At 36.6% G+C, this 13685-nt stretch overlaps 1 protein-coding gene across 1 annotated transcript in view; it reads right to left on the bottom strand.

Annotated features, from left to right (window-relative positions):
* Positions 1 to 1041: 1041 nt before the first annotated feature.
* The window catches only part of LOC104588290 (putative LRR receptor-like serine/threonine-protein kinase At1g56130), a 35003-nt gene continuing 22359 nt past the window's right edge, over positions 1042 to 13685 (bottom strand). The window contains exons 6-24 of the mRNA XM_088891767.1: positions 10425 to 10496; positions 10215 to 10286; positions 10039 to 10110; positions 9572 to 9643; positions 9424 to 9495; positions 9097 to 9168; positions 8828 to 8899; positions 8669 to 8734; positions 8296 to 8355; positions 7329 to 7373; positions 7102 to 7166; positions 4376 to 4767; positions 3841 to 4039; positions 3592 to 3735; positions 3089 to 3207; positions 2259 to 2469; positions 1907 to 2138; positions 1638 to 1788; positions 1042 to 1536 (exon numbers count right to left, since the gene is read on the bottom strand). Of these exons, the coding sequence (XP_088747893.1) occupies positions 1141 to 1536; positions 1638 to 1788; positions 1907 to 2138; positions 2259 to 2469; positions 3089 to 3207; positions 3592 to 3735; positions 3841 to 4039; positions 4376 to 4767; positions 7102 to 7166; positions 7329 to 7373; positions 8296 to 8355; positions 8669 to 8734; positions 8828 to 8899; positions 9097 to 9168; positions 9424 to 9495; positions 9572 to 9643; positions 10039 to 10110; positions 10215 to 10286; positions 10425 to 10496 (2584 nt within the window). The 3' untranslated portion in view covers positions 1042 to 1140. The remainder of the gene's footprint in view (positions 1537 to 1637; positions 1789 to 1906; positions 2139 to 2258; positions 2470 to 3088; positions 3208 to 3591; positions 3736 to 3840; positions 4040 to 4375; positions 4768 to 7101; positions 7167 to 7328; positions 7374 to 8295; positions 8356 to 8668; positions 8735 to 8827; positions 8900 to 9096; positions 9169 to 9423; positions 9496 to 9571; positions 9644 to 10038; positions 10111 to 10214; positions 10287 to 10424; positions 10497 to 13685) is intronic.

The following is a 13685-nucleotide window of genomic DNA, read 5'->3' as shown; positions in this document are numbered from 1 at the left end:
GTTGTCGATCCACTGGTGTTCTGTGAATGAGTACTGTTGAAAATGAGAATGAATCAAGGTAATGTCTGTGATGGAAAATGTTAAACTACTTGAAATTCTAAACTACATTTTAAATTCAGAAGTAAACTGATGCAGCCCTGTGATGGAATTCAATTTGACACTAAAAGGAAATAGGCTACACAATGTTTTTTTTTGAAACTTCAATAACAAGCTTTTGTTTTTAGTTTAGGAAACAAGAAATAGGGTACACAATGAAGTAGATATTTCTGTGTTTCTATTTAATTTTTTAGTTCATACCATGTGTGAGACCTTTTGTTTTTGGAACTCAGAGAAACAAGCAGCAAGTAATGTTTGACACCCCCATACTACAGGTTTTATTCTCTATATTTTATGGATAAAGGTTATATTCTGCTTGCCCTGAGTCATTGACGATGTAAATTTGAAGGAAGTTAGTCCAGATGGGATTTTCCAATGTATATACATTTTGCTCCTACTGAGTACATCATAATTAGGCTGATGGTCAGATATAACACTTAAAATTTTAAATTCTAAGAAGTAGGAAACTGCAAGCAAAACAAGATATTCATGATCTACTGAGTACGTCATAATTGGACAAGTATGACGGGTCATTCGACCCTAACAATCACGTGGACTCTTTCCAGTCCCAGATGCACTTACCAGGGGTTGACAAATTTTGCATGTGCGTAGCATTCTCCACGACCTTCAAGGGAGTAGCTCGCACATGGTACAAGAACCTCGCATCGGGAACAATCAAGGGGTGGGCGCAGTTCGTGTAGATGTTCACCTTGCATTTCATCACTAGCAAGAAGTGTCTATTTAATTTTTTAATTCATACAATGTGTGAGACCTTTTGCTTTTGGAACTCAGAGAAACAAGCAGCAAGTAATGTTTGACACCCCCATACTACAGGTTTTATTCTCTATATTTTATGGATAAAGGTTATATTCTGCTTGCCCTGAGTCCTTGACAATGTAAATTTGAAGGAAGTTAGTCCAGATGGGATTTTCCAAAGTATATACATTTTACTGCAACTGAGTACATCATAATTAGGCTGATGGTCAGATACATCATAAAAGGTTATATTCATGATACAAGTTTCGATAACATGGAAGCCAATTATCACCTTCCGTCTCCAATGATATTATGGAGCATTGGTTGAGAAACAACTTTTGTGGAAGTGTCTGCAGTCACCATGGTAGTATCTGATGATGTCTTGAATTGGCTGTCAGTTGACTCTGACATTGACTTGCTCAAAGAATTCTTACTCAAAAAGCTACTGGTGATATCATTAAATTGCCAATCTGTTAAATAACTGGGTTTGGATGTGATGGTGCTCACTTCAATATCTCCTGAAAGCATGGCCACAACGCGTGACATGGAGGGGCGCAGTGCTGGTGAAGTCTGAGTGCATAACAGGGCTATTCCTATAAGTCGATGAACTTCTCCTTCATCAAATTCACTTAATTTTGGATCAACAAGTTCAAGCTCGTGGCTCTTTTCATGTAGATTCCATACCTAAATGGTCAAACAAAAATTGCAAACATTGGTAATGAATTATGTATGTTTAAGTGATGCAAACTTGAAAACTATAAATTTCATATTCCATTCATTCTTACCCATTCAAGAAGATAAATCTTCTCTGGAGCCAAGCTGGAGTCAGAATTTGGCCGCCCACTAATGATCTCTAGAGTGACAACTCCAAACCCAAACACATCAGCCTTCTCGGTTAGATGTCCACGCATAGCATACTCTGGTGCGAGATAGCCACTTCACAGACATTAACCGAAACTGAGGTCACTTAGTTATATAGATTAAATATCATAAGTATAAATAGAAAGTAATTCAAGCTAGAAAATGATGCAAGTAAATGTTTTCATATGATTACATTGTTCCTGCAACTCTGGTGCTAATGTGGGTCTTCTTGTCATCATACAGCTTGGCCAAACCAAAATCTGAAATTTTGGGATTTAACTCAGCATCAAGTAGAATATTACTAGCCTTGACATCTCTGTGTACAATCCTAGGTCTTGACTCTTCATGAAGATAAGCTAGCCCTCTTGCAATTCCCAAGCATATCTCATAGCGAGTTCGCCAATCAAGATTCAAAGAAGTCTTCCCTGAAAACCAGAGGCACCATTTGGATATACATGATCTTTATAGCATCTAATGTGTTCCATATATATGAATAAATTTATGGAGTTTCAAGGTGAAAGAATAAATCTTGAAAAGGTTCATACCAAAAAGGGCTTGATCAAGGCTTTTGTTTTCAAGATACTCGTAGACCAAGAGACGCTTCTCTCCTTCAATGCAGCATCCATATAATCTGACAAGGTTACGTTGTTGGACTGTAGATATGGTAGCAATCTCTGTTACAAATTGATTTCTTCCTTGATGGGATGCCACTGAGAGTTGCTTCACAGCCACTACCCTCCCATCAAGAAGGGTACCCTGTAGAAACCATACAATTCAATTTGAGCTCTTTGTCAGTATATATGTATTCAATTTGAATGTGTTTGTATTTATGCACAAATACTTGAAACTACATAAACTTCTCCCCCCTTTATGTGGGTATGTATTTACTTACGTGCATGCATTCATATACATATCGATATATACATACAGATTGTGACAGAGAAACCTTCAAAGACACTCATACATACAAATATTGATAACATATGTATAACAAACAACTAGAAATTGTGTGAATGTTATTCATGAATAGATACTAAAACCACTTAACTCCCCTCTTTATGTTTGTATACTTATGTATTTATGTAAACATAAGTATTCATGCATACGTGCATGATAGATAAGGTGTGTAATAATGCTCTTTTCATGTCACCTAATAAAATCCATTGTATTCTAATATCAAACAATAATTCCATGTCCTGTTCTATAGTAAGAAATGAGCCAAAAATTTCCATGGAAGCTCACTTGTTTTTTCTAATTTTATGATCACCATACTAACCCTGGGATTTGAGCTTTAAAGGAGAAATTAAGTCTTTTAATTATGATGTTATGTTATTCTGTAGTTCATTATAAGATTGGTAGATGAAATGCAACTTACCTTGTAAACTGGCCCAAAGCCCCCCTCTCCTAGCTTATTTTTCGAATGGAAGTCTTCTGTAGCATTTTTCAGTTCAGCATAACTGAATGTGTTTGATCTGGGACCTATTCCCATAAACTCTGCGAATAAACACAAAAATGTGGATTATAACTTTAATCAAGGGCTCTCTGTATTTCCATCACTTATTATCCACTTAGTAATAGTAAGAGAAATTGAAACCAAATAAATATAACCTCCTATATATAGGATCAATGGCCTGCTCTTGGTTGTAGCTTGTCGAGCATCAAAATTGAGAAAATTTAGATTAGTTTGTCTTTCAGCATTTATACTAAAATCTAATTGAGTTTGATAGACAGTATAACAGCCAGAGAGAGATTTTTTGATCTTATTATTACTTGGGTATCACCTGAGGAGTGAGTCAAAAAATTAAAAAAGAAAAAGAAAAAAAGAAACCACCATTACCAATTTACCAGTTAACCAATGTTAAAATTAGAATATTTTACCTTCTTCCTCATTGGCACTTGATCTTTTCCTTTTTAAGTAAAAAACTATAAAAACTGCCAGAAAGCTTGCAACTGAAACACCAACTACTAGTCCAACAATCAATCCTGTCTTTTCCTTACTTGTTGTGGTTGTTGGTGTGAAGTCTGTCCAAGAAATCCACAATCAGTAATTTAAAAAAAAATAAAAGAAGACTTGATTCTTTACATCCATTCATTAAAATAGATTCATCCATCAATTCCTAATATTACCTGGAGTTACAGCCAGGGCAGAGATAGATGGTCCATAGTAACCTTGTTCAGGTATGCAGCAAGTACCTTTTCCAGCCCAGAAAAGATGAATTTCAAGAAAATTCTCAGACACATTTGCCTTAAAGTCTTTCTGAACAGCAAAATTCGAGGCTCCACCTGTCTCCTTCCTTATATTAAAGTCTTTTAATTCTCGATTCCCCTAAAAAATTAAGAACATAGTTTCAACAATCAAGAAAATCTCTCATAGCATCAAGTATATATACAAACTAAAAGCACATGCACATCGACAAACAGGCTTTTTAGTTTACTTCTGGTATTCTGTAAGATAAATTTGAGAAATTCAATGATTAAAATGAGCTCAAGATCCCAAAATAAAAATTATAGATTCTATTCTGACCATTTCTTTTAGTAAATCATTTGGGTTGTGGACAAAAAACCTCAATAAGCTTTATGTATACTCCAATAAATTAGAAATGAGTTGAAATAACAATGAGGATTACTGGAATTTAGGACATAAACCCACTATTATGTATACCTGTATATAAATGTCAAAAACACGCCTGCCAAGACTTTGCCAAGTTTCTGTGCTTGCATCACTGATTCCTGTCTCTGCAAACCAAAGGCTTACTGTGTAGACTCCATTTTCCAAACCTAGGCCATAGTATCTTAGTGATCCTGGAGATAGCCTTGATGTTTGGAAGAACTCAGTGGTTAAAATACCTGCACCTGAAATTTGTGATAAGGTGTTTTGGAAATAACTTTGGGTCTTTCTATCATTGAACAGTCCAACATTGCTAACTCCCCATTTTTGGGTATCTGTTACATAATATGATGCTGGTCCCAGAGATTCATCTTCTCTTTCAAAACGTCGACCATCAGTAGATGCCTTGGTTCCAAGACCACCACACTTGATTGAAATGTATGCATCTGTCATAACAAGTTGTCAATGTCCAAGTTAGTTCCAATATAGGGCATAAGCATAAATTTGTATCAACTAAATATAGGATAGACCTATCTTCCACTCGATTGAAAAGTTTGCATATGCATCACTGATGCTGAATGTTCATGAAATGAAATCAGATGTTCAAGGAAGAACCGAATGAATTGTTTGGAAGGGATTTTACTTGACTAGTAAGTGAGTATATGCTTTGCATGTGACAATTTTTGATGATGATGATGATGATAGTAAATAATATGTTTCCAACATTTTCTACAATTAATTTATATTTCTTTGTCTATAAAAATTATTCTTATTTGTCATACTTATTTTTGTTTAATGTATAATGAATATACAGTACAGGAAAAATCTATGATGCTCAAAGACATGGTACCAGAAGAACTTTGACCAATCAAAGCCCACCCATAAATTTTGATAAATACCATCTTATTGGTTAACATGTTTTTGATACCGATTGACTGGTAAGAATATTTTCAGATATGTTGTCTTTTTGGTATCATAGTAGAACCCTATACAATATTCAAGATGTGCCCAATAATTTTTTGTGTTTTCATCTTTTAATTGTGACATCAAGGGTTGACAAATTTTACCTAAATGGTTAAATTGTTGATTCACCACCAAACAAAAAGCAACTCCATTTTTTTGTTGGTTTTAAAGTTGTATTTTATTTTCATCACCAATAAAAAGTTAAAACAATTCTTATTTATCATGCCTAGTTTTTTATATGATTAATATGAAATATTAGAGATGTGTCCAAATAATTTTTTATAGAGTTTCTATATTTTTCATTTTTTTTTGTATTTTTATGTTTTTTAATTTTTATTATTTAATTATGGGTCAAAGGTCGACACATATAACCCAAAAGGTTGAATTGTTGACCCACCACCAGGAAGACGATTTCATTTTGGGTTGGTTTGAAATTTTATATTTTATTTTCAACATCAATTAAAACAACTATTATTTATCACACTTATTCTTATTTGATATGATTAATAGAAAATATTAGATAAGTGCCTAAATGTTTTTTACAAATTTCTATAATATTACATTGTTCTTTTCTGTTTTTCTGTTTTTTAATTTTTATTTAATTTTGATATCAAGGGTTGGAACATTTGACTCAAAAGGTTGAATTGTTGACCTACCACCATGTATTGGTTTTAAATTTATATTTTATTTTAACATAATAAGAATTATTTTTATTTATCACACTTATTTTCTTTAATATGATTAATGTAAAACATTTGATATGTGCTATATATATATTATTTTTTGTATTTATTTCTATTTTAAAAGATTTTTATTTCATTATGTCATCAAGGATTGACCCATTTGACCTAAATGGTTGAATTATATTGCTTACTTGTCACAAGGATGGAACAATAGTTCCATTTTTGGGTCAAATTTAAAAAGCATGTATTTTATGTTATTAAAAGTAGTGGATATAAGTTTAATTAATAAAATTTATTGGTAAAAAAAGTTAAACATGGAATTCAATGAGAGAATGAGAGCTAGTACCCTAAAAATAAGACTTAATGAGAGGGAATTGAATGAAGAGAAATGGAGTAGTTCAAATTACATTTTGTGCCTTCACAATTAAATAAATACTAAATTCAAAAACAAGAATATTATAGTCACGAGTAGGATTCTGTGAATGATAATGGGAATTAATACTTTAAAAATAAGATTTAATGAAATTGATTTGAATAAGAACAAAGTGATTGTTCAAATTACATTTTAGTTCTTACAATTAAATTGTGACCAAATTAAAAAATTGAGTTATTTTAGTCAAACAGAAGTTCTACACTCATTCACACTTTTAATAGTAGAATAGATATAGGTTATATGGAAAAAGATGCTAAACTATAAAGATCAAAACTTTGTTTTGCATATAAAATGATTGGTTCTATTGCCTGTATCTTGGGTTCTTGACTACCATCCAATTTCGGATGGTTGCTTATTTTAAAATTAAAGCTTTGCATGGCTAAATGGCATTCCATGAATAAAATTAAAGCTTTACAAAAGTGCAGTTGCTTATTTTAACCCAATTTCTCTTATACAGAACTTGGAGCTTAACAAAAAAAAAAAAAATCCTTTTCACAAGTAATTTTGGTCTCATGATGTAGGTTAAGGACATTTTCACAATTACGGAATAAAAATATGAAATCACTACAACCTAAAGAAGAAATTCTGAGCATCATAATAGATATTGCCACAATTATATATTGAAGGGAAATATGAAAAAACTACAAGCTAAATAAGAAAGAAGATTGTACACACACAACAATAAATATGAAAATACTTACAACGTGGAGAATCTCTATTGCATGGAAAATTCCGTTGAAGGCAATGTAGGCCTGGAAAAGGAAGACTGTATATACACAACGATAATTTTTGAGAATGAAGAAAGATTTCAATTTATACTAGAAAAAAGAAAAGAAAAATAGATAGGAAAGACAATGTAATCTATTTTCATTGTAACACAACATTGTTTAAGAATGCTTTTATATGGTTGAAAAATATAATAACTTACCTAGAATTTGAATCATCAAATACAAAATTGTTGGCAACCAAATTCCTGCAAATTTCACCACACAAGTAGCTTGCATTTAAAAGTATGGATGTATATACTTTTATTTTATATATTAGTGTAAGGGAAAACATACACAACATCATATTGAACTATACAATTTCTCACTATATAATAAAAAATGGAAAGAGGGCCTTTTTTATTACAGAAATTATATATAAACATAATTTGTGTAAAAATAACACTATTACAAATGTAGACTTGAAGGATTTGGTCACATGCATAGAGGACCATATATAGCACCCATAATAAAAGTGATCAATTACAAGTTGAAGGGACTAGAAAGGCTAGGGGTAGATCAAAATGAGCATGGATTGAAGTAGTGGCAAATGATTTAAGTGCTTATAATTTAATAATGGATATAGCATTAAACAGAATTAATGGAATAAAAAACAGGATTCGAATAGCCGGCCCCATAAGAAAAAGCGATCAGTTACAAGCTGAAGGGACTAGAAAGCCTAGAGATGGATAAAAAAAAGGGCATGGTTGAAGTAATAGCAAATTATTTAATTGCTCATAATTTAACAATGGATATAGCATTAAACAAGATTAGAATAGCTGACCCTATATAGTTAGGATAAGGTTTCAATGCTAATGTTGATGATATAAATATATTGCTGGTCGGGCCAGGCCTAAATATAAAACTTAGGCCCAAGCTCAAAATTTTGTGGGATAGGATTGGGCTAGGCCCCAAAATCACCCCTAATTCCTAGACCACTATATATTTATGTTGTAAATCTTGTAAATAATGGATGAACCATTTATAGTTCTTGAGTGCAACATTATAATTTATGTGCTTTCATAGTACTTAGTATTGTGAAATACTTAGTCATATGCTTTCCTTACAATAATATTTGCATTTCATTGTAGTCATATGCAAACGACATGAGTCTAACTTCTTCATACATACAATTGTAAATCTTCGTTCTCGAAAGGAAGGTCTCCTGATAATTGATTATAGGACAAATCACTGCATATAGAGCATATTAACATTTGTTAGTAATTACTTAAGTCATAAAAATAAAAACAAAAAAGTAGCTAAAAATGGTTGTGTATGAAATAAGCATTGCACATGTATAAAACTTTGACTCACCAGTCAATGATATCTATTGAGATTTGCCAAAAATAAAAAGAAGAAAAATAATAATAACAAACAGATGAACCTAATTGTTTGATTTCTTGAGACTCCTCAATGAGTAAGGTAGTCAAAATCAAAATGAATCATTTGTTTAGAAAATATAAATCAAAATTTAATATAACAGAAATACATCATTAAAACCTACATGCTGATTAGACTTGCACTATATCCAAAAGGAATGGAACCAGAAAGGTTGTTGTTTCCGAGAAACCTAACCATAAATAACAAAAACCATGAATTACAGATACATATATTGTTTTCTTTATATGGAAGGATGGAAAAAAAGAGTTTACATGCCACTTACAAGTAAGATAGAGAACTCGAATCGAATAAAGAGCTTGGAATCTCTCCTCTTAAATTATTGAAGCTTAAATCTCTGCAAGAAATATATGTGATTAATAAAAATAGTTAGTGCAAATTATTCTTTATTTTACTTTATTTTATTCAAAAAAATACAATTAAAAAATTTTCAACTCTTTCAATTTTCCCCTATCTTTTTTGCTAAATGAGTATAATGAATCACTATTATAAAACAATTATCTATACAAACTACTAAAGAAAGTAGCAACTTACAATGTTTTCAAACTTTGAAGCTCTCCAATACTAGATGGAATAGTACCCGAAATCATATTATTTCTCAAAATTCTATATAAAACAGAAAGTTAGTGAAATTGAATATAAAAAGGATAAATCTATGATGCAGAAAATATATGGTATGAAAAGAGTTTTGACCAAATAAAATCCACCCATGAATTTTGATAAATAACACCTTATTTTCTAGCACGTTTATGATTTCACTTTATTTGTCAGTTGTTTTTTAGATATCATATCTTTTCCATATAATAGTCGCACCAAAAAAAAAATACATGTATCATTGAATGGATTAGAAAAGTCTCTTACAGTACAGTTAAGGCCTTCATGTCTTTAATGAAATCCAATGTTGAATTGGCATTAGATAATTCACTTATTCGCCTACATAATATCATACAATAGATAATCAGTATAATAATGAGTCTAAATTAAATTTAAATAACAAAAGAGAACTTACAAATCTGTTAATGAAGTCAACTTTGAATAACTTGATGGTATTGGACCTTCAAAAGAATTCCCTTGGAATCTCCTACGTTACCAAATTTAATTTTATTAAGAAAAACCTTGTTGAATGTAAATTTAGAGAAAACTATAACATAATAATCATGCTACAAGTTTGGGGGAGGGGGTTAGTCAATGTGCCAATCGACCAATTTTTCCATGTTCTTTCGTAATGCCCATGGAAAGTGTAAATTTTTTATCACTTTTCTAAGTAAATTTATCGACATAGGAGGAATACTGACCAAACTATTTTGAGACTGAAATGCCTCTACTACTATTACTACTGCAAAAAAAAAAAAAAAAAAAAAATTAAGGCTCTTACCCAAGAAAAGAACACGAATAAATGCATTTACCTAAGTAAACAACTTCCCTAGGCCCAGAAAATGATTATGTGACAGCAAAACAAACAAAATGGTATCTTACAAAGTTTTGAGCTTTGTCCAATTCCCGATAAATTCAGGTAATTTGCCTGTGAAGTTGTTATCTGATGCCCACCTAACATCCAATTTTTTATGGAAATGTGAGATAAATAAATTATTTCTAAACATTAAAGATCAAAACCTTAAAAATTAAGTATGATCATAATCACAATGCCTTACAAAATCTGCATGTTTACTAGTTTAGCAAATGTTGCAGGAATTTCACCACTCACTCCAGAGCTATCTATGTAACTGACAAGTTAAAAAAAAAAATAATATCATCAAATTAAACATCAATCCTTATATTTCTTTCCTTAGGCTGTTTTTGATTTGAAGGAAAAGGTAAGGAAAGGAAGAAAATGGTAGAAAAACCTTTACAAACCTACTTACATTTGTTCAAGTTTGACTAAATTCCCAATTTCCGGAGGGAGTGGCCCAGAAAAGTTATTTGAACCAAAAGCCCTGTAGAAAACAAAATTAACAAAACAATGATTTTTAGTATCAAATCATGAAACAAAAATAAAATAAAATCAATACAAAGAACTTGGGTGGCTAAAATTAATAAATTAGTACAATCAGCACTCTAAAGAAAAGTTTATCCATAACCTCAGGGCCCTATCTATCCAAGGCATTTCCAACTTAACTGATGGTGCGCAATCCGGCCGGTCTTATCTATCAACGACCTTGCCTCTGAACTGAGCAGCAGGGAACCTGAAATGGAGAGGATGAGGAAGCTCCGAAAGGAACCCAGTGTAAAGGCTCTGAACCTCAAGTTAGAATCCTTCAAAGGCGAGATAAAACCAGATAGCGCAAAGTCTGCATACATCTTCTTTGGGGGGTGGAGAGCCTTTTATAACCACCTCACGCACTCACTCCTAGACTTCTGTTAGGTCGGGTATGATTACATCCGTTCTTCTGCCAGCTCAGGTGTCATCACCTCTGCTGGGGCAGAACCGTCACTGCTCTTTTTGTCGGAGCTGTCTCTGTAACTAGAGATGGCGGTGGCAGGTGACGGTGGCAGGTGGCCGTTGAAGTGCGGCCGTCAAGCGTCAAATCCCAACTCAGTCAGGTGCACCGCCCCTGGATACGGACTCCTTCGGTGTCAAGTACGGTGTGGTTTGTCCAGTTCGATGCTCTGGAGGCGAAGTGCTGGAGCGGTGTGCGAGGCGAAGTCTTGAGTTCGGATAGGGGAATGTCTCGAACTGCCATGAGACGGGCCAGTTCGGGTCACTGCTTTGTGTGGCTCGGGGCCAAAGGGAGAGTTCGGGTTCCTCGTAGGGAGTTCGAGCTCTTAGTAGGGAGGTCGGGCTCCTCTTAGGGAGTTCGGGCTCCTCGTAGGGAGTTCGGGCTCCTCGTAGGGAGTTCAGGCTCCTCGAAGGGAGTTCGGTCTCCTCGAGGGGAGTTTGGACTGCTGGTTTCTTCCCATTCGTGTTTGCACCCTAGGTATGTTGCTTCAAGTGCTGAGCTACTTGTTTTTTGCCACGTGGCATGATTGCGAGGCCGGGCCAAATCTTCCTTCATCAATTGCCCCCCACTCCTCGTGCTAAGGGTCTTGCCCTGGCGCGGGGAGTTCGCAAGGTGTCAGGTAGATTTGCCCTGCATTTTGAATCTTGGTTCTAACGGCGCGAGGTGCGTTGTCAGGGTTCTTTGGGTTTCTTCGAGTGTCCAAAAGGCGGGAAGCGCGCCGGCCTGCCTAAATGCTGATAGATGCGGCGGTGCGCGCTTTATTTCAAAATTTCAAAAAAGCACGCCACTTGGGAGGCGCGATAGCGGGCATCTTTTCAAATTTAAAAAAGACGTGCCGCTGCCGCTTTTGTTGAGGAGACGTGCGTTGGCGTTTCGTCAGTTTCGAAAAGACGTGCGCCGGCGCTCTGTCAGTTTCAGAAAGACGTGCGCCAATCACGTCTTGGTCTCAAGGGACGTGCGGTCAGCGCGGCTGTGGGCCGTCAGATTGGCTTTGATCTAAGCCGTCGCTTTTCGGTCACTGTGAGTATAAATACCGGGGGGGGACCCCAGTCGCTGTCACTTCTGTATTTCTTTCGAGCTCGCGTCCGGGTTTCAGCTCGCATCCAGTTCGCGTCCAGGTTTCTTCAGTTCGCGTTCAAGGTCTTCTGCTCATCCGAGCTCCTGTGGTCTACAGCCTTTTTTCGGGTGAGTACTTTCCTGGATCCCATCTCACTCCCCGATGTCTAGCTCAAATAGTCCTTCCAGCGGGTCTGATGCAGGTTCTACGAACCGAGTTGCATCCCCTGATAGCCCTAGCGAGCCGGAGGTAGAGCTCGAGGAAGAGTTCAAACTCATAGGCCGAGGCGCTTCGGGCAGATTGGCGTCCACCTCTCGTCGGGGTCGGATGTTAGACAAGTTTGGTCTTTCGACCATGACGCCCGAGGGGCTCCAATCCCTCGTTACCTACTATAACTTGCCCGGGGAGTACGCCTATTTCATACCTTCGGGTAGCTTTTCTTGGGAACACGGTCCTGATGAGATCATGATATTCCGGGAGCAGCTCGTCACGGGGCTGCGATTACCTTTTCATCCCCTCTTTGTCGAAGTCTTGAACCACTTCGGCGTGATGGTCGGCCAGCTGCACCCAAACTCCATTCGAAATTTGGTGGGGACAATCTCTTTATTTTGCGAAGAGAGCTTTCCTTTGGACTTGGAGATTTTTTCTTCGATCTTGATGCTTAAGAAGCAAGCGGGTCCCCTCCCCGTGCGTAGGCGGGCATACTACCTGTCTCCTCCCCCGGGCTTTAAGCTTTTACATGAACTCCCCAACAAGGTCCCAGCATGGAAGCGGGACTATTTCGAGGTGCGAAGTGTGCTGGGGTGGCCGTTTCAGACCGGGTGGGGGATGGCCGCTCCTGACTCCGGGGTCACGCTTGACAAAGAGACAGCGAAGGGCCTCCGACAATGGGCGCGGCTTGGGCTGAAGTGTCAACAGTATCTGATGGAGGCCAAGCTCATTGCAGCTGGCCTGAGCTTGGGTAGGTTCTTCACTTAGAGATTCTGTCTTGCTGTTTTTCTTGCTTTTTACTAATGGCAAACTTTTCACAGGTGTGATGGATTCTCGAAGGACCCGGGGTGGGCACTTGTTTCAAGGCATGAAGAGGAGAAAGCGGGTTGCCAAGCGAACTCGCGCCGAGATGCCCCGGGATGCGGAGCCCGAGGTGCCGGACTATCCGCCAGAAGATCTGCCTAGGGAGCCCGAGATGGTTCCTCCAATGTAGGAGCCGGCAGGGGGCCCTTATGCTGAGACTACTTACACAGGGGCTCCTACATACTCCGGGTCTGCTCATACGCGAGCTGGGCCTTCGGGCTCGGGGGCCCTGGGGGATTTTAGGAGTATGCTGTCGCCGACCCATGCTCTTCAAAAGAGTAAGGAGGCTATTTTCCCCGAGGAGGTCGCGGCGTGGACTGATCTCCCTCTGCATCAAGTGTTCTGTCGTGCCGTTACCCATGCAATGGTGGTAAGTGTTCTCCCTTTTTAGAGCTCTTTGGCTTTCGTTTTGTTGGTTCTTTTGATAACTCGGTTCCTTTTGGTAGGTGAATTCTACTATTCACGCCTTGGCGGCTCAGGTGGAGAGGAGCTTGAGGCAGGCGCGAGCTGCTGAAGAGGCTCATCACGGTGCCGAGGAGGCTGCTCGTGTTTCC

The sequence above is a fragment of the Nelumbo nucifera genome, chromosome 7 (assembly GCF_055504915.1).
Source record: "Nelumbo nucifera cultivar China Antique chromosome 7, China Antique-T2T, whole genome shotgun sequence".
Lineage (NCBI taxonomy): Eukaryota > Viridiplantae > Streptophyta > Magnoliopsida > Proteales > Nelumbonaceae > Nelumbo > Nelumbo nucifera.
This window is presented reverse-complemented; position numbering and strand designations above follow the sequence as displayed.